Source organism: Saccopteryx leptura, chromosome 12 (assembly GCF_036850995.1).
Source record: "Saccopteryx leptura isolate mSacLep1 chromosome 12, mSacLep1_pri_phased_curated, whole genome shotgun sequence".
Classification (NCBI taxonomy): domain Eukaryota; kingdom Metazoa; phylum Chordata; class Mammalia; order Chiroptera; family Emballonuridae; genus Saccopteryx; species Saccopteryx leptura.
Genome location: NC_089514.1, coordinates 50,544,949 through 50,566,798, shown reverse-complemented (window position 1 = coordinate 50,566,798; position 21,850 = coordinate 50,544,949). Strand labels below are relative to the sequence as shown.

The 21,850-nt window shown below is 34.6% G+C and overlaps 1 protein-coding gene across 9 annotated transcripts in view; it reads left to right on the top strand.

The window, feature by feature from the left end:
• Positions 1–21,359, top strand: part of CACNA2D1 (calcium voltage-gated channel auxiliary subunit alpha2delta 1) — a 587,655-nt gene extending 566,296 nt beyond the window's left edge. For all 9 annotated transcript variants that reach the window (XM_066354417.1, XM_066354423.1, XM_066354420.1 and 6 more), the window contains one exon: positions 17,724–21,359. In XM_066354417.1, coding sequence (XP_066210514.1) covers positions 17,724–17,760 — 37 coding nt within the window. In that variant the 3' untranslated portion in view covers positions 17,761–21,359. The remainder of the gene's footprint in view (positions 1–17,723) is intronic.
• The last annotated feature ends 491 nt before the right edge of the window (positions 21,360–21,850 follow it).

Below are 21,850 nucleotides of genomic sequence, written 5' to 3'. Positions count from 1 at the left end.
AGATTTTTCTTTAAAGCTGCTATGGGTGACTTAAGTACAGACCTATCTAAATTCAAAGGATAAGCATAATTTGGTGGATGTCTTCACTAGTGATTTGCCTTTTGAAGGAAATAATGACTATAATTCAGAAAAGAAAGAGTAAAAACTTCTTAGCCAGTGATCAGAAAATTTTCTCTTGTAAAATTTATACATTTATTTAAATAAATTAAAAGTCATTTTTCTCTCACAGTATGCAGTTAGTCACCCCAGGTTCTGGCTGTGGAAAGAAAGGCAGAGTAAAGTTTTAATAATACTTGTTTAAAGAGGGAAAATGGAAGACATTTTAGCCACCACTATACATGATCTTAAAAAGTTAGCCTTGGGGCAGTCATATTAATGTAACTGCAGTTTAGATGTTGGTTTATTTTAATGAGTACTTCAAAAGAAAATAGGAATTAGGAATTCTCAGTGTTTTCTTTATTAAAAGTCCTTTTAGAGACATCCCTAGAAGGAAATCTAATAAAATTACTCTAAACTGTATTTTAACATAACCAAATATACTGCTCACAAATGTTAGGGGATATTTCAAAATGAATATGGAGCTATAAAATGTCCCCTAATGTTTGTGAGCAGTATATATAAAATAGTGGCTTTGTATCCTTTTTCGTTTTTAATGTGTCATACGGAAACAGGTGCCAATCTCTTTTGTCTACTATAGTAATCTTTATATAAATCAGACTTGATTTATCTGGTCGTGTTGTTAGTGGGAGTTTGGTCCCTTTAAGACAGAGAAATGCTGAAGTTTCACCCATATCAATGCATTTGTGATTTAGAGTGTAACTTATAATTTACTTTCATAAAATTATTTCAAATCTTGATATATGTGATTGCCCTTGCAAAACATTTGAGAAAACATGGTCAGGAAACTGAAAAGGCAGATTTTTCAGTGTGAATCATTGTACAGACTTTAGACACTACAAATAACTTACTAAACTACTGCCTTCCACACTGAAACAAATATATCTCATCATCACACAGAGGAAATGAAACAAACAAACATAACCCAGTAAAAATAGAAAAAGAAAACAATGGATTCAAGACAAAGATGTTTTTTCTCCATAATACATTTCTATAATTTTAAAACTAGTAAGAGTTTCTTTGACAAAATATATTTTAATGCATTAATGGGTCTTGTTTATGTTCTAATTTTCCATTCTATCAAATTAATACTTAAACAAAATTGGGAGATCCTCCTCGTAAAATGAAATACTAACTTAAAGGTTTACTTCTTATGTTCATAGTGCTTCTAACCAATCAATATTGTGCTACTTTATTGAGTACTGACTATCAAGTACTTACTATACAATCCACTTGTGAGATATTAGAGATTTGTCTAAACCAAAAAGTAATTTGTTTTTAATCTGAAATTCAAATGTAACTGAGAAACCTATTTTTCATCTGAAAAACCTACCCAGAGGGAAAAGTATTTGAACAACAGAAAAATAGGACAAGCACAAAAGCTCTGAGATAGTAAAAACCTTGACTGTTGCAGCGATAGCTGACGTGACTGGGGCGGAATGAGCGCTGAGGGAATGCAGGGAAATACCAGAGGGTGAAGGCAGAGAGGCAGCCACAAGCCATGTCATAGAATGCCTTGTTGGCCTTGTAAGAAATTTAGATTTCATTCTGTGAGTGATAAGAAATTTTAAGAAGGAAGTGAAATGAGATGATATATGGTTATTAGAAGACTGATTTTGGGGAAAAGATTACAAGAGGGCAAGAGTAAAAGCAATGAAGCAAATGAGGCAGCTTTTACAGGAGTATAGGCAGGAAGTGATATGACTGCGACATGAGATGGTGAGAAGTAGTGGGTTTCGGGAGATATTTTGAAGCTAGATTAAGAAGACATGCTGATGGGATAGATTTCAGAAACAAGGAGTAAACACCCATGACTTGTCTTTGAACTGATTCACTATTCCTCAAAGTGTCACTTAGAAAAACAATGTTTTGGGGTAAGCTTGAGATATTTCTGAGACACATAAAAGCACAGGTGATAGAGAACAACGAATGTGTAGATTAGAGGAGAATTCAGGGCTAAAGATATAAAAATGTAAGTTATTGAGGTTCTGTTCTAAGGTAGTAACACAGTAGGCCCAAAAACACACAGACACACCAAACCTGCACCTATAAACAGAAATTCCCTCTGAAAGGAATCCACCTGAGGGACCCCTACACAAACACTTCCTAATGGGCCCAGGAGGGACTCACTGTGGGTGCACCCTCAAAGGCTTGGGGAGGGGACAAACAGAAATGTTTTAATTTCAGTCTTTCCCTATGAGAAGATATTTGCATACTTTAAAAGCATTTGCCTAAGGATGTCTTCTAATTTTGCAGACATTTAGGGGCTGTGATCCTCCCTGCAGGGCAGGGTGCAGTGGGCGCTTCCTCCATATTAATCCTCTAACCCACTCCAGTTCTCTGGGTTCGTGATAAGACTTTTGAACATATGTGGCATCTTGGCTTATGAGCTGCCACTCTAAGAATGCACCCACCCCTTTATTATGACTCTGGTGGCCAGCAGGGATGACATTCACAGGATCTGCAGTACTACTGCAAATAAAGTTCTTAACCAACTATTCTCCCAGAGTTCAATACAGAGGGAGCTGTCCCTGAAAGACATCTATTTGCACACTTTAAAAGCCGCTTGCTTTTTCTTCAACTTGAATCTAGGTGCTGACTGAGTCCCTGCCTTGGACAATGTCAGGCAGTGACACATTCTCAACTACTGAAAGTCACCAAGAAATATCTACTTCAAAACTTAAATAAGTAGCTGTTTTATCTAATGCACAGAAAGGAACACAGAGAATCTAGGAAAATGAAGAAACAAAATATATATACTAAACAAAGTAACAAGATAAAAGGCCCCAACAGACCTAGAAGAAAACATAGGGAAGAAGCTTCTTGACGTTGGTCTTGGCAATGATTTTTGGGTATGACACCAGAAGTACAATGGTAAAAGTGAAAATCAGCAAATGGGACGTGTCAGACTTGAACACTTCCTTCTGGACAGCAAGAGGAGAAAAATGGCAACCAACAAAATGTGTGAAATTTTGTACAAACTGTTTTAGATAAGGAGTTAATATCTGAAATATATAAAAAACTCATACAAATAAAAAATTTTTTTAAGTCCAACTAAAAAATGAGCATAAAATATAAGCAGATGTTTTTCCAAAGAAGACTTTTGAATGGCCAATAGGTACATGTAATACTGCTCAACATCACTAATCGTTAGGGAAATATAAAAACCGCAGTGAGATACCACCTCACAATTGTTGAAATGGCTTCATCAAGATGATAAGAGACAACAAGTACTGGCCAGACTGTGGAAAAAAGGAACCTTTATACACTGTTGGTTGGAATGTAAATTGATGCAATCAGTATGGAAAACAATATGGAAATTTGTCAAATTATTTAAAATAGATCAAGCATATGATCTAGTAATTTCACTTTTGGATATATGACCAAATGAAATGAAGACGGTATGTCAAATAGGTATCTGTACTCCTGTGTTTATTGTAGCATTATGCACATAGCCAAGATATGGAAACAACCTAAGTGTCCATTCTTGATGAATGGATAAAAAAGAAGCAGTAGATATTCTGTCATTCTTAACAACATAGATAGAACTGCAGCATATTATGCTAAGTGAGATAAATCAGAGAAAAACAAGTACATTGTATGCCATCACTTATATGTGGAATCTTAAAAAGTCAAGCAGAGAATAAATGGGTTAGAGACTAGGTTAGCTGTTGTTCAAGTCTGTAGACTTACAACAAGTAGTAAATAAGTTTTAGATATGTAATGCATAGTACAGTGGATACAGATAACAACATTATAGTAAAATCATCAAACTGACTAAAAGACTAGAATTTTATTATAACTACTACAAAGAAAGGATTATTATGTAACAAAAAGGTACTAATTATTGCTAAAATGACATTTATATTACAGTATATAGATGCATCAAATACGTTGAATACATTAAATTTACACAATGCTATATTTCAGTAAAAAAGAGAACTTACACTGAGAAAATTACAATTAAATTATCAAAATAGAAGACAAGGAGAGTATCTTAAAAGGAATTAGAGCAGTGACATCAGAGAAATGGCACCGTGAGGAGCACTGCCAATAAATCTCCCCAAAGTTTCAACAAATTCTTCAACAAGAGCCAGAAAAATCTATCCTTGGAGCATCTGGAAGTCCCTCACACTGAAAATGAAGTACTGTCAACAAAACCACCCTCAGATGCCACTACAGAAAAGGAAATCGAATATCATGGATACAAAAGACAAAGATGTAGCAATGATAGATGAGGAAAAATCTATGGAGAAAAAATTTAATATATTGGAAACCTTGGAGCTAAATGACAGAGAATTTAAAATAGAAATCCTAAAAATACTCAGAGATATACAAGAAAACACAGAAAGGCAATTTAGGGAGTTCAGAAAACAAGTCAATGAACACAAAGAATATATTACCAAGGAAATTGAAACTATACAAACAAATCAAACAGTGATGAAAAACTCAGTTCATGAACTGAAAAACGAGGTAACAAGCTTAGCTAATAGAACAGGCCAGATAGAAGGTAGGATTAGTGACATAGAAGACAAGCAACATGAGGCACAACAGAGAGAAGAAGAGAGACACTCAAAAATTAAAAAAAAAAAATGAGAAAGCCCTACAGGAATTGTCTGACTCCATCAAAAAGACTAACATAAGAATAATAGGTATATCAGAGGGAGGAGAGAGGGAAAATGGAATGGAGAACATATTCAAACAAATAATAGACGAGAACTTCCCGAGCCTGTGGAAAGAAATAAAGCCTCAAATTCAAGAAGCAAACAGAACACTGAGTTTTCTTAACCCCAACAAACCTACTCCAAGGCACATCATAATGAAATTGCCATAAACCAATGACAAAGAAAAAAATTCTCAAGGCAGCCAGGGAAAAGAAGAATACAACATATAAAGAAAGGCCTATTAGATTATCATTGGATTTCTCAGCAGAAACTCTACAAGCTAGAAGAGAGTGGACCCCAATATTTAAAGTTCTGAAAGAGGAACTTTCAGCCAAGAATACTATACCTATCATAGCTATCCTTCAAATACAAAGGAGAAATAAAAACATTCACAGATACAGGAAAGATGAGAGAATTTATCATCAGAAAACCCCCACACCAGGAAATACTAAAGGGGGTTTTCCAACCAGATACAAAGAAAAAAAACAAACCAAACCACAAGTAAAACCTCCTCCAAGAACACAATAAAACCAAATTTAGTCTATGACAACAAAAACAAAAAAGGGGGGGGGAGAGGGTGGAAATTAATAGTAGCAAAGGATGATGGAGTGCAGAAGCACTCATAAGATAGTGTACTACAATGAACATGGTAGGTACCCTTTTCATTACTTAATGGTAACCACCATTGAAAAAACCACCACAGCAGCACATGACTTAAAAAAGGTAGCAACAGAGGAAAGAAGTATGGAATACAACCAAACAAAAACAAATGATAGAAAAACAAAAGAGAAGAGTCAAGATACAAAACTAACAGAAAGCAATTTATAAAATGGCAATAGGGAACCCACAAGTGTCAATAATTACACTAAGTGTAAATGGATTAAACACCAATAAAAAGACACAGTAGCAGAATGGATTAAAAAAGAAAATCCAACTGTATGCTGCCTACAAGAAACATATCTAAGCAACAAGGATAAAAATAAATTCAAAGTGAAAGGCTGGAAAATAATATTCCAAGCAAATAACATCCAAAAAAAAAAGCAAGTGTAGCAATACTCATATATAATGCTGATTACAAGACAGAAAAAGTACTCAGAGACGAAAATGGTCATTTCATAATGATTAAGGGAACTCTGAATCAAGAAGACATAACAATCCTTAATATATATGCACCAAACCAAGGAGCACCAAAATATATAAGACAGCTACTTATTGACGTAAAAAAAAAAAACGGACAAAAATACAATCAAACTTGGAAACCTCAAAACACTGCTGACGGCTCTAGAACATTCATCCAAACAGAAAATCAATAAATATATATTGGCCTTAAACCAAGCACTAGAGCACGTGGATATGATAGACATCTACAGGACATTTCATCCCAAAGCAACAGAGTATACATTTTTCTCTAGTGTACTTGGAACATTCTCAAGAACTGACCATATGTTGGGCCACAAAAATAACATCAGCAAATTCAGAAAAACTGAAGCTGTACCAAGTATATTTTCTGATCTTAAAGCCTAGAATTGAACTGCAAAAAAGAGGGAAAAAAAACCACCAAAATATGGAAACAAAACAACATACTTTTAAAAAATAAATGGGTCAAGGAAGAAATAAGCACAAAGATCAAAAGATATATTAATTTACTGTATATAATATCTTGAGTTTGTTTATACCAAGTTTTTACACTAAAAATAAATTAGCTTTATTTACATTAAAACTTTTTTTTTAGGGGAATAAGCTGTTGGGCTAAATATGTATTAATGTGCTTTTTATTTTCTGGATGTACAATGGAAGTTTATACTTGTATCTCACGGCATCATAGCTGATTGCAAAAATTAAAGTACAATTTATCAGCAAAAAAAACATATATACAGACAAATGAAAATGACAATAAGATATCAGAATCTCTGGGATGCAGTAAAAGCAGTAATAAGAGGGAAGTTCATATCACTTCAGACCTATATGAACAAACAAGAGAGAGCCCAAGTAAACCACTTAACTTCACACCTTAAGGAACTAGAAAAAGAAGAACAATGACAACCCAAAACCAGCCAAAGAAAGAAAATAATAAAAATCAGAGCAGAAATAAATGAAATAGAGTACAGAAAAACTATAGAAAAAATCAGTTAAACAAGGAGCTGGTTCTTTGAAAAGATCAACAAAATTGACAAACCCTTGGCAAAACTCACTAAGGAAAAAAGAGAAAGGACTCATATAAACAAATCCAAATGAAAGAGGAGAAATCACTACAGACATCATAGATATACAAAGAATTATTGTAGAATACTATGAAAAACTATGCCACCAAATTCAACAATCTAGAAGAAATGGATAATTTCCTAGAACAATACAACCTTCCTAGACTGAGTCATGAAGAAGCAGAAAGCCTAAACAGACCAATTAGCAGGGAGGAAATAGAAAAAAAAACTATTAAAAACCTCCCCCAAAATAAAAAATCCATGGATAAAGTATCAACCTGGAAACGCTGAGATTGCCAGTTCAAAACCCTGGGCTTGCCTGGTCAAGGCACGTATGGGAGTTGATGCTTTCTGCTCCTCCTCCCTTCTCTCTCTCTCTCTCTCTCTCTCTCTCTCCCCTCTCTATAATGAGTAAATAAAATCTTAAAAAAAAATAAAAATCTAGGCCCAGACGGTTATACTAGTGAATTTTATCAAGCATTCAAAGAAGACTTGGTTTCTATTCTACTCAAAGTCTTCCAAAAAACTGAAGAAGAAGCAATACTTTCAAACACATTTTATGAGGCCAACATAACCCTCATATCAAAACCTGGCAAGGGGCCCTGGCCGGTTGGCTCAGCGGTAGAGCGTCGGCCTAGCGTGCGGAGGACCCGGGTTCGATTCCCGGCCAGGGCACACAGGAGAAGCGCTCATTTGCTTCTCCACCCCTCCGCCGCGCTTTCCTCTCTGTCTCTCCCTTCCCCCTCCTGCAGCCAAGGCTCCGTTGGAGCAAAGATGGCCCGGGTGCTGGGGATGGCTCTGTGGCCTCTGCCTCAGGCGCTAGAGTGGCTCTGGTCACAACATGGTGACGCCCAGGATGGGCAGAGCATCGCCCCCTGGTGGGCAGAGCATCGTCCCTGGTGGGCGTGCCGGGTAGATCCCGGTCGGGCGCATGCGGGAGTCTGTCTGACTGTCTCTCCCTGTTTTCCAGCTTCAGAAAAATGAAAAAAAAAAAAAAAAACCTGGCAAGGACGGCAAAATAAAAGAAGAAAACTACAGACCATTATCTCTAATGAGTACAGATGCTAAAATGCTAAACAAAATACTAGCAAATCGAATACAACAACATATTAAAAAAATAATACATCATGATCAAGTGGGATTCATCCCAGAATCTCAAGGATGGTTCAACATACATAAAACAGTTAACGTAACACACCATATCAACAAAACAAAGAACAAAAGCCACATGATCTTATCAATAGATGCAAAAAAGGCATTTGATAAAATCCTACACAACTTGATGTTTAAGACACTCAACAAAATGGGTATAGAAGGAAAATATCTCAACATGATAAAGGCCACTTATGATAAACCATCAGCTAACATCATAGTAAATGGTATAAAACTGAAGACTTTCCCCCTTAAATTAGGAACAAGACAGGATTGTCCACTCTCTCCACTCTTATTTAATGTGGTGCTAGAAGTTCTAGCCAGAGCAATCAGACAAGATAAAGAAATAAAAGGCATCCATATCAGAAAAGAAGTAAAGATATCACTTTTTGCAGATGATATGATCCTATACATCGAAAACCCCAAAGACTCCACAAAAAGTTTACTAGAAACAATAAACCAATACAGTAAGGTCGCAGGATACAAAATTAACATACAGAAGTCAATAGCCTTTCTATATGCCAAAAATGAAACATTAGAAACCAAACTCAAAAAAATCCCTTCACGACTGCAACAACAAAAAAAATACATAGGAATAAACATAACAAAGAGTGTAAAGGACCTATATAACAAAAACTACAAAGTATTGTTTAAGGAAATCGAAAAAGATACAATGAGATAGAAAAATATTCTTTGTTCTTGAATAGGAAGAATAAATATAATCAAAATGGCCATATTACCCAAAGCAATATAAAAATTTCATGCAATTCTCATCAAAATTCCAATGACATTTCTTAAAGAAATGGAACAAGAAATCATCAGATTTATTTGGAACTTTAAAAAACCCCAAATACCAAAGCAATCCTAAGGAAAGAGAATGAAGCTGGAGGCATTACAATACCTGACTTCAAACTATATTATAGAGCCACGACAATCAAAACAGCATGGTATTGGCAGAAAAATAGACACTCAGACCAATGGAAATGAATAGAAAGTCCAGAAATAAAACCACATATATATGGTCAAATAATTTTCAATAAAGGGGCCAACAACACACAATGGATAAAAGGAAGCCTCTTCAACAAATGGTGCTGGGAAAACTGGAAAGCCACATGCAAAAGAATGAAACTCGACTATAGTTTGTCCCCTTGTACTAAAATTAATTCAAAATGGATCAAAGAACTAAATATAAGACCTGAAACAATAAAGTACATAGAAGAAGACATAGGTACTAAACTCATGGACCTTGGTTTTAAAGAGCATTTTATGAATTTGACTCCAATGGCAAGAGAAGTGAAGGCAAAAAATATTGAATGGAACTACATCAGACTAAGAAGTTTTTGCTCAGCAAGAGAAACTGATAACAAAATAAACAGACAGCCAACTAAATGGGAAATGATATTTTCAAACAACAGCTCAGTTAAGAGCTTAATATCCAAAAGATACAAAGAACTCATAAAACTCAACAACAAACAAACAAACAATCCAATAAAAAAATGGGAAGAGGACATGAACAGACACTTCTCCCAGGAAGAAATACAAATGGCCAACAGATATATGAAAAGATGCTCACCTTCATTAGTTATTAGAGAAATGCAAATCAAAACTGCAATGATATACCACCTCACACCTGTTAGATTAGCTATTATCAACAAGACAGGTAATAGCAAATGCTGGAGAGGCTGTGGAGAAAAAGGAACCCTCATTCACTGTTGGTGGGACTGTAAAGTAGTACAACCATTATGGAAGAAAGTATGGTGGTTCCTCAAAAAACTGAAAATAGAACTACCTTATGACCCAGCAATCCCTCCACTGGGTATATACCCCCAAAACTCACAAACATTGATATGTAAAGACACATGCAGCCCCATGTTCATAGCAGCACTGTTCACAGTGGCCAAGACATAGAAACAACCAAGAAGCCCTTCAATAGATGACTGGATAAAGAAGATGTGGCACATATACACTATGGAATACTACTCAGCCATAAGAAATGATGACGTCGGATCATTTACAGCAAAATGGTGGGATCTTGATAATATTATACTGAGTGAAATAAGTAAATCAGTAAAAACTAAGAACTGCATGATTCCATACATAGGTGGGACATAAAAACAAGACTAAGACACATGGACAAGAGTGTGGTGGTTATGGGGAGGGAGAAGGAGGGAGAGGACAAGGGGGAATGGGATGGGCACAAAGAAAACTATATAGAAGATGATGGAGGACAATCTGACTTTGGGTGATGGGTATGCAACATAATTGAATGACAATATAACCTGGACATGTTTTCTTTGAACATATGTACCTGATTTATTGATGTTACCCATTAAAATTAATAAAAATTTATTTAAAGAAATACAACTAGGACAAAAAAGTATTTAGAAAAAAGCAACTTGTTCTATACAAAGGAACCCCTAAGACTATCAGATTTTCAGCAGAAAGTTTTCAGGCCTGAAGATAGTGGCCCATAATATTCAAAGCGCTGAAGAAAATACCTGGTAACCATGAATACCCAGAAAAATTGTCCTTCAGAATTGAAGGAGATAAGAGTTTTGAGACAAGCAAAAACTGAAGGAGTTATAACCACTAAACATGCCTTACAAGAAATGTTAAAAAACATTTCTTTAGGTAGAGGCAAAACAGTGCTAATTAGTAACAGGAAAACATGAAAGTATAAATTGCATTGATAAAAGTGAATATATAGTTAAATTCAGAATTTTATATTATAATGGTGGTGGATTAATCACTTATATATTGAATATAATTTTTAAAATAGTTTATCCTAGTATGTGAGTCAGATCATGTCATATTATAGTTTGACTTCTTAGCAGTGCAGTCATGCACAAATGGCTTATTTTATGAAACCTACGTTCTCTGTAAAATCTGGACATAAAGCTACCTCATAGGGCATCTATGAGATACAATTGAGATAATTTATGCAATGTGTTACTCAGAGCTTTGAAAATTTTCCCAATAAATAGTAGGTCTTAATCCAAAAAATATAGTGAAAATAACTATAACACAATTAATAATTACACAAGATAAAATATGTAAATTGTGACCTCAAAAATAAAATGTGGCGTGGAGAGGGTAAAAATATGTTGAGCTTTGGAATGCATTTGAACTTAAGATGTTACCAGCTTAAAATACAGTGGTATAAGATGTTTTATGTGAACCTTTGTAACCACAAAGCAAAAACACATACTAGACACACAAAAGATAAAGGAGAAGGGGTCTAAACATACCACTGTAGGAATATATAAATTGCAAAGAAAGAGAGCAAGAAAAGAAAAAGAAACAAAGGAATTTGGAAACAACAAAATGATCCATACATACCAATAATTACCTTAAATGAAAATGGACTAAATTCTACAATTGAAAGACATAAATGAGCTGAATGGATTCTTTTTTTAAAAAGACACCATTATAGAGCTGTGTACAAGAGACACACACACCTCAGATTTATGGACACACACCATTTGAAAATTAAGAAATAGAAAATAATATCCCATGCAAGTGGAAACTAAAAGAAAACCTGGGTAGCTTTCCTTAGACAAAATAGACTTTCAGACAAAAATTCTAATAAGAGACAAAGTCATTATATAATGATAAAGGGATCATTTAACAAGAGGATATAACATTTGTAAATATTTATATATCAACATAGAAACATCTAAATATATCAATCAAATATTAACAGAACAACTGGGAGAAATAGATATTGTACAATAATAATAGGTGGCTTTAATTGTCTATTTTTTATCAATATATAGACCTTCCAGACAGGAAATCAATGAGGGGACTTTGGAGTTAAATGACAATTTAGAGCAATAGAATTTAAGAGACATTAACAACATTCTATCCCAAAACAGAATACATATTCTAGAGTGCATGTGGAACATTTTCCATCATAGCACATAAGATTATTATATTAAGTAGAAATTATATCAAGTATCTTTTCTGATCACAGCATATGACATTAGAAGTCAATTACATGAAGAAAACTGGAAAATTCACAAATATGTGAGGATTAAGCAACATGCTACTAAGCAACCATGACTCAAAGAAGAAATCAAACAAGAAATAAAAAAATATCTTGAGACAAATGGAAATGGAAATAAAACATACCAAAACGATGAGAGTAGCAAAGTACTTCTGAAAGGAAAGTTCATGGTGATAAATACTTATAATAAGAATTAAAAGAGATCTCAAATAAACAACTTAAATTTATACCTGTAGGATTTAGGAAAAGAACTAATTGCAATGGCAGGGAATAACAAAGATTATAGTAAAAAATAAATGAAATTGAAACTAAAAAGACAATAGAAAATATCACTAAAACACAGTTGGTTCTTTGAAAAAGATAATCGAAATGAGCAAACCGTTAGCTGGATTTCCCAAGGAAAAAAAGAAAGAAGACTAATAAAATTAGAAATGAAAAATGTTAAAATTGACATCAAAGAAATACAAAGGATCAAAGAGACTACTATTAACAATTATATGCAGCAAATTTGAACAACAGAAGAAATGGATACATTCTAGAAACACATAGCTTATTAAGACTGAATCATGAATAAATACAAAATTTAAACAGATAATTTACTAGTAAAAATATTGGATCAATTATCAAAAACCTCCCAACAAACAAAAATCCAGGACCAACAGGTTCACTAGTGAATTCTACCAAACACTTAAGAATTAATAACAATCCTCAAATCTTTCCAAAAGTTAAGAGGAGGGAACACTTCTAAACTTATTTTACAGGCCCAGGCTTAGCATGGTACCAAAACCAGACAAGGAGACTACAGAAAAGGAAATTATAGCCAATATTCTTGATGAATCTTAAACAAACTAAATTCAACAATACATTAAAAGGATCATATACCATGATTAAATGGGAATTATTTCAGGGATGCAAGGATGGTTTAACGTCTGCAAATCAATCCATATAATATACAACATTAACAAACTGGAGGATAAAAACCAGGTGATATTCTCAACAAGTGCACAAAAAGCATACCGTATTTAACATGCATTTTGCTAAAACTCTCAACAAAGATGGTATTGAAGGTACATATCTCAATAACAGCCATGCATGACAAGCACACAGCTAATAACATCATACTCAATGGTAAAAAGCTAAAAGCTTTTCCTCTAAATTCAAGAACAAGACAAGGATGCCTACTCTCACTACTATTATCAAGATAGTGCTGGAAGTTCTTTCTGTATAGAGCATTTGGCAATAAAAAGAAATAAAAGGGCCTGACCAGGCGGTGGCACAGTGGATAGAGCATTGGACTGGGACGTGGAGGACCCAGGTTCAAAACCCTGTGGTTGCCGCCTTGAGCACAGGCTCATCTGGTGGCTTGAGCAAAGCTTACCAGCTTGAGCCCAAGGTTGCTGGCTTGATCACAGGGTCACTCGCTCTGCTCTAGCCCCCTGGTCAGGGCACATGTGAGAAAGCAAGCAATGAACAACTAAGAGGCCCCAATAAAGAACTGATGCTTTTCATCTCTCTCCCTTCCTGTCTGTCTCTCCCTCTCTTTTTTTTTTTTTTTTTTTTTTTTTGTATTTTTCTGAAACTGGAAACGGGGAAAGACAGTCAGACAGACTCCCACATGCGCCCCACCGGGATCCATCCGGCACGCCCACCAGGGGCTACACTCTGCCCACCAGGGGGCGATGCTCTGCCCCTCTGGGGCGTCGCTCTGCCAGGACCAGAGCCACTCTAGCGCCTGGGGCAGAGGCCAAGGAGCCATCCCCAGCGCCCGGGTCATCTTTGCTCCAATGGAGCCTTGGCTGCGGGAGGGGAAGAGAGAGACAGAGAGGAAGGGGGGGGGGGTAGAGAAGCAAATGGGCGCGTCTCCTATGTGCCCTGGCCAGGAATCAAACCCGGGTCCCCCACACACCAGGCAGACGCTCTACCGCTGAGCCAACCGGCCAGGGCCTGGCTCTCCCTCTCTCTGTCTCTGTCACACACACACACACACACACACACACACACACACACACACACACACAAATAAAAGGCATCCAAATTGGAAAATAATAAGTGAAACTGTCTTTATTTGCAGATGACATTGTCTTATGTAATGAAAACCCTAGAGACTACCATAAAACTGTTAGAATTTGTAAACAAATTTTAAAAATTGCATGATACACAGTCAATATACAAAAGTCAGTGACATTTCTATACATTAACATTGAACTTTCAGAAAAAGATTAATTCTCTTTGCAACTGCATCAAAAAAAAAAAAAAATACCTAGGAATAAATTTAACCATAAAGGTGAAAGAACTATACACTAAAAACAATAAGACATTAATGAAAAAATTGAAAGTCACAAGTAAATGGAACAATATTTAGTGTTTATAAATTAGAATATTATTTTTAAAGTGTCTGTACTATCCAAAGCAATTTATAGGTTCAATGCAATCACTATCAAAATTCCAGTGGCATTTTTCACAGAAATGGAACAAACCTACACTATGTATGAAACCACGGAAAACTCATAGCCAAAGCAAATTTGAGAAAGAACAATGGTGAAGGCATCACACTTCTTGATTTGAAACTGTATTACATAACTACAGTAGCGAAAACAGTACAGTACAATCATTTAAAAAAAGACAGAACAATGGAACAGAATAGAGAGCCCAGAAATAAACCACTCGTATATAACAATTAACTTATGACAAAGGAACAAAGACTATACACTAGAAAATGAATTGTTGATTCAATAAATGGTGCTGGGAAAACTGAACAACCATACGGAAAGAATGACACTTGACCACTATCTTACACTGTGAACCAAAAATCAACGCAGACAAATGGGACTACATTGAATTTAAAAGATTCGGCACAGCAAAGGAAATGAAAAACATAGATGAATAAAAGGCAATCTACTGTTTGGAAAGAAATATTTACAGACTATATCTGATAAGGGAAAGTATCTAAAATATATAAAGAACTCATAAGACTCAATATCAATAAATAATCCAATTAAAAATGGGCAGAGGATCTGAATAGACATTTTCCCAAAGACCTACAGATAGCCAACAAGCACATGGAAAGATGCTCGACATCACTAATCATCAGAGAGCTGCAAATCAAAACCACAGTGAGTATCACCTCATACCTGTTAAAATGGCTTTTGTCAAAAACACAAGAGATAAACGCTGGCAAGGATATGGAGTAAAAAGAAGCTTTGTGCATTGATGGTGGGAATGGAAACGGTTACTGCCACTATAGAAAAAGTATAGAGATTCCTCAAAAAATTCAAAAGCTGAACTACTGTATTATCCAGAAATTCCACTTCTGGGTATTTATCCAAAGAATATAAAACACTAACTGGAAAAGATATTTGTACTTCTGTGTTCTGTGCATCATTATTTATAAAGATAGACAAGATGTGGAAATAGTTTCAACCATTAAAAAGTCAAATCTTTTATTTGTTTGTTTATTTTGTGAGAGGAGGGAAGGCAGAGACAGAATCCCGCCTGTGCCCCAACCGGGATCCACCGGTAAACCTACTAGGGGGTGATGCTCTGCCCATCTGGGGCTTTTGCTCAGTTGCAACCAGAGCCATTATTTAGCGCCAGAGGTGGGAGCCATGGAGCCATCCTCAGTGCATGGGGCCAACTCGCCCTAATTAAACCATGGCTGCAGGAGGAGAGGAGAGAGAGAGAAAGAGAGAAGCGAGAGGGGGAGGGGTGGGGAAGCAGATGTGTGCTTCTCCTTTGTGCCCTGAACAGTAATCAAACCCAGGATATTCACACACCAGGTCAGTACTCGACTACTGAGCCAACCAGCCAGGGCCAAAAAGTCACATATTAACAGTTGCAAAAACATGGACGGACTTTGAAGGTATTAAGTGAAATAGACCAAGCAGAGAAAGACAAATATGGCATGGTATCATTTATATTTGGAATCTTAAAAAATTTAAAAATAAATAAAAATTTGTATAAACAAAGTGGCTGCCAGAATCTGGGGAAAATGGGAAGAGGCTGGTGAAAGGGTAAGGCATGAGGACTAAACCATGGTGACTATAACTGGTGACTATGTTGGTAACACTGTTAAATCTCAGTTTGCTAATGGAATAGATACTACATATTCTCACCAAAGGAAAAAAAAGTGATAGATGTATTAGTTATCTTGATGGGATAGTTCATTCATAATATTGTCAACACAGTGTATACTTACATATCTTATAATTTTACTTGTCAATTATAACTTAATAAAACTGAGTTTTTTTTTAAAAAAAATCTGTTTTTATATTAATAACACTAGAGTAATGAGTAATTAAGAGTTGTGTGAAACTTAAAGCTAGAGGACTGGATTAGATCACATAGAAAGAAATGATAAATAAAGAAGAAAATAAGAGTAAAAACTAACTCCTGGAAATCTTGCATGTAGAGATAGATCATGAAGAGAACAAAGTCAAGCCAAAGAGAGTAAGAAGAACCACAAACAAGTGTAGAAAAAAGATGCATAACAAAGTATTTCCGAGAGTATTTATTGTGCATTGCCAAATGCTCCCCAAAGTCAAATATGATGACTAAGAACTGATCATTTTTTAGTGATTGTCTTTAGATTTAGGCCCTAACTTTGGAAATTAAAATTTTCCTTAATAGATTCTTTTTTTCTGAGATTTCTCTTTAAAAGAGAGTTAGGCTACCTTAACATATAATTCATGAAAGAAATTTTACTTATTTATTGGGTGGCAGCCATTGTATTAAACCCTTGTGATCAAAAAGAGTCAATGTTCTATTTCCTGGGAGTTCATAGTCTTTGTATAATTTACTTACAAAGTAAATTTAAATTTGTTTACTTACATATATCTTATTATTTTAATTATTGGAAGGTGAACCTTTGATTAGTAAATACTTTTTTTGTGTGTGTGACAGAGACAGAGAGAAGGACTTATAGGGACAGATAGGAGGGAGAGAGATGAGAAGCATCAATTCTTTGTTGTGGCTCCTTAGTCTTCTTAGTTGTTCACTGATTGCTTTCTCATAGCTGCCTTGACTGGGGTGGGGATGGGCTTGAGCAAAGCGAGTGACCCCTTGCTCAAGCTAGCAACCTTGGGCTCAAGGCAGGGACCTTGGGCTTCAAGCCGGGTATAAAGGATACGGGAAATGGAAGTTCATGTCTCAAATTTATTTATTTTACCAGTCAAAGTATTTGTCTAATACAGCATAATTGCTAAAATCATAATTCATGGGAATTATAAAACATACTATTAAATATTATTTTTATTTCTTGTATTTGTAAATACATAGAAACATTTGATCCCATAAAATTTTCTTTATTTAGAAGTAGGTATATTACTCTAAACAGGATTCACTATTAAAATATTTCTTATATTGTCATCAGAATCTAAAACAAAATTATAAAGCATTCTAAATGGTACTAAAGATATTGCTTTATCAAAAATCACTGAGCAATAAAATCTAGGAGAATGTAATTTATTTGGATTCAAATGAAAGCCATTTTATAAGGTGAGTTCAGAAGTGGAGTAAACCTGGGTTCGTTGAAAGGTGTCTTACTAAATATTTTTCAGGATTTTTCTCTCCTTTTCTTTCTAACAGGAGGATTATACTGACTGCGGTGGCGTTTCTGGATTAAATCCCTCCCTGTGGTCCATCATTGGAGTACAGTTTGTACTCCTTTGGCTTTCATCTGGCATCAGACACTGCCAGTTATGACCTTCCAAAACCAACTCTGTGTAGTTAAACTCCAGACCCTGCCAAAACAGGAGCCCTCTATCGCATTGACACAGGGTCAGCCATGGAATCAGCAGAACATAGGCTGGGCCCAGAACATGGCGTCAACGTAAGGCACAGACTCATAGGGCGCCCACTGGCTGCACTGTAGGGTGCCAGATCCTTAAACTTGTGTGAATGTTGCATCACTCATGTATCATATCAAAGCAAAATTCTCTATGTGTTCTATGGAAATTCGAGTTTCTTGTTGCCATGTTGGTGATTTCTTGTGAAAGGGCTCCCTACACAACTGTTTATGAATCATACCAATTGTCTTGATCTGGAGCTGGAATTCTGAATTGCTGCAATTCTTGTTCTTTTACCAAGAAAATCTAGGGGAAAAGAGTTATTTTTTGCCTTCACTTATTCTTCTGCTAAAAATTGTTTCCCACTTTGAGTAGTTGTTTGAAATATATATAGAGAGAGAATGAGAGAAAGAGAGAATTAACAATGATGTTTTCTGTTGAAATAAATAAAATGGCTGATTTTCTATAAAAAAATGCCATGAATAAAATGCCTTATGAAGAATGGCTTATCTGCCAAAAATATAACACAAATGATGACCAATTAAGTTTTGGTGGGGTAATAAATTGATTGTTTGAAAATAATAACTAAGAAATTAGTCAACTAAAGGTGCTTGAGGGTGAAATTTGAATATGTGACCTATTTCCTCATAAATGTTAAGCCCTTAATAAGTGCTTCAATGTAATGTTCCTTTTGTTCACGCTAAAGTTATGTAGTACTAGCCAGATATTTAAAAATGCTCTAAGAAAAGCTTGTTGGGGGAGGGAAGGTGTTTTTTCTTGTGATAAATAAACTTTGGTTACTAAGGGTATTTTGCATGCTTATTTTAACTTTCAGTTTTTTTCTCTTAGAGTATAGTCCATTGAAAAGTTAACTGAGTGACATTATTGTTATGTAAGACTGAACCTTGCAATGTAATGCAATTAAGTCATCTTTTAAAATGTCGTTAAACTACTCTGAATATACTGTGCAATGTAAATGCCGAATGATTGGGTTAGGTAAATGGTCAAATGGGAATTAACGGATTTTATACAGATTCGTGCTTTTGCCTGAAAACCTATGTACAGATATTTTAAGTACATAAATCAGATTTGACACATTTATTTTTTGAAAAGTACATATATGTTCTCAATGAAGACTCATCTTAGGTTTCCTCTTTGTTCGTTTGAATAGTGGCACGTACAATCCAAAACTTTCGCTGCTGCTGCTCCTGCTGCGTTATCCCTCCATTCTAAATGGTATGATCACTTAACCAAAAGTCCTGTGCAGGTCGGTGAGGGTTTTACAATAATCTGAACAAATAGGAAACCTTGAATCTATATGTATGCACATGAATACTTGATTATGAATAATCAGAATTGTTTTTATACAGCCTCATTGGTGAAAATGGTTAGCATAGTATTTCAAATATTTCATTATAGATTAATATGTAAGCAGAATATTATTTATGCTTTTAAAAGTTATTTTCAGGAGTAAATAGTATTTGAAGAAAGAGTAAAAACAATGAATGTGTAACTCTAGTTGTCGTGAATAATTCTACTGAAGGCTGGAAGTATGCAGATATTTTTTATGGTAAAATGCATTTGTTCTTTTCTTTTGAACATGCCAAATATCGGTGTGTGTGTATGCTGGAAATTTTCTCATATATAATTTTTTAGTCAAAATCTTATTAACATTATCCAGCATGCTTTAATATTCTCTACATATCAAAGATACAACCAATTCCTTAGCATAGCTTAAAAGATACATTTCTTTAGTCTTTAGCTTTGCATACATTTGTAATTCCCTCCTTTGCCAATATACCCTAGATAACATTTGTGTACATTTCCTTATTTAAAGTATTTTTTTATTTAAAATAGGGGGAAGGGGGAAACTGATTCACTTTGCCAACTATTCTAAGAGTTAACATGAGTTACCATTTCTAATGCATTGTTGTGGTTTTGTAGTATCATTTGTACCTGGTATTGACATTTTAGAAAACACCAAAGTGATTTTAAAAATATGGAACTTCTCACTCTAGTAACAATATGTTTAAATCATGTTGTTTGTTAATTAAATATTTAAAACTTACTGTTAACTTTTGCTAGACTATTTTAAATCATGAAAGTGTTGGGAAGGGTATATCAAAATATAAAATTATGTGAGTTTGTGTATATAAGCAACACATTAAAACAACTGAATTGCTTCCAGCATACAACAAACTACCTTAAAATTATCTTTAAAATCTATTAAATATATTTTCATGGCTAATGTCACTGAAATAGTATGTATTCGTTGACTACGAAATTGTTGTATTAATCACAGTTAAACTTGACATCTCTTGGCAGGGTCCTATTTGATTTCATTTGCCATAAAAATATATTTACATGCATGAGTCTTGCTATGATCATTTATTTTCTGCTATACATAATAAACCAATATGACAACCACATACATGATTATAAATTGGATAAGGACACACTCTGTAAAAATTATTGAGTCCTAATACTAGCCTTTATGCCTTTAGTGTATTTACTTTCTTATAAGACAGTAACACTCATCCCATCAAATAGTTATACTTAATTGAGGATTTTTCTTTGAGTTTTAATTAAGAACTTAAATTATAGCATATTATAAATATTGATTTTTCAAAGACTAAAAAGTACAAGAGATCAGAAAAAAAGCTTTTAAAATCAAATCATCACTTATTCAATTTTTGCTATACTAATGCAGCTCAATGTAGTTTGTCATTAAAATCATTTCAAATAAGTCTTGCATTGGTGTTGAGTAACAGGAACAGATTTTGCTTTAATGGTTTTCTTCTTTTGAACAACCAGCATTACTGCCAAACAACAATCGTGGTCCATATTTGTAACAGGTTTTTAACATGACATAGTTAGCAAGTTGGATTGAGAGATTTTTAGGTCCTGGGCCTATAAGATTTAGTATGATCTTTTATCATGTTTCTATGCTTGAGGCATTACTGCTTAACTTGGAAAAAAACTAAACAGTGTTGCTGCCATTTGTAAGTTTTCTTATAATATTCCTTTTATTAACTTTAAAACTGGCCTTATTGGGTTCAAATAGGCAGTATCCCTTTTAAGTGACCTTTGCAACCCAAGTGTTACTTGCTTATTTGATGCTCTATTATATTTTTCATCTCCTTTAAATCTTCCTCACCACCAAAGCTTAAATTCTATGTCTTAATTTAAAACTCTAAATTATTCCACTGATTATGTTAGTTAACATTATATGTCTAGAGGTATAGAGTTTGATCCAGTGAAACAAATGGATGTTGTAAATTTTTTTAAAAATGTAGAATAGAATGATTATTTCACTTGCTCACAATTTCAAATATTTTATTATTATCTGGAACTTTTGTTTTCCCATAGCAGAATGTTAATATTGCTAATAAACAGTGTGCATTTCTGTAAAGAGCTAGTCAATAAAACAAATATATCAAGTGTTGAAAAAGTCCTAGCCCTTCAGAGGCTTAGGCAATGCTTAGCAATAGTTTCATACACCCTATTCATGCAGCTCACATAATTCACACAAAGAAGTTCCTCTGAGACTGATGGGATACTGTCTTGTATAGATGCCAATTGAGTTTACAGTGTGACCTGACAGAGCTATCCTTTTTGTTGTGCTGTATGATTGTTGGATCATGCTTTTTAGGATACTTTTATTAAAACGCTCAGTGTGCATCCATGCAAAAGGCCATGTGGCTTTGTGAACAAAAGTTCTTTTCTCCCATTTATTATGTTCTCTTGACACTTTTGCGGAAATTAACTAGCCTGATAAAAAACATTTTGTAAAAATTTGTATAATACTGTTATAAAAATATTTATAATCCCAGATAATGTTGTGTTAAATCTTGTGCAAAAACAGTATATTCAGAATAAAAGTTTATCATTTAAAGTCACTACAGTTTGGATTATTTAATTATTTAA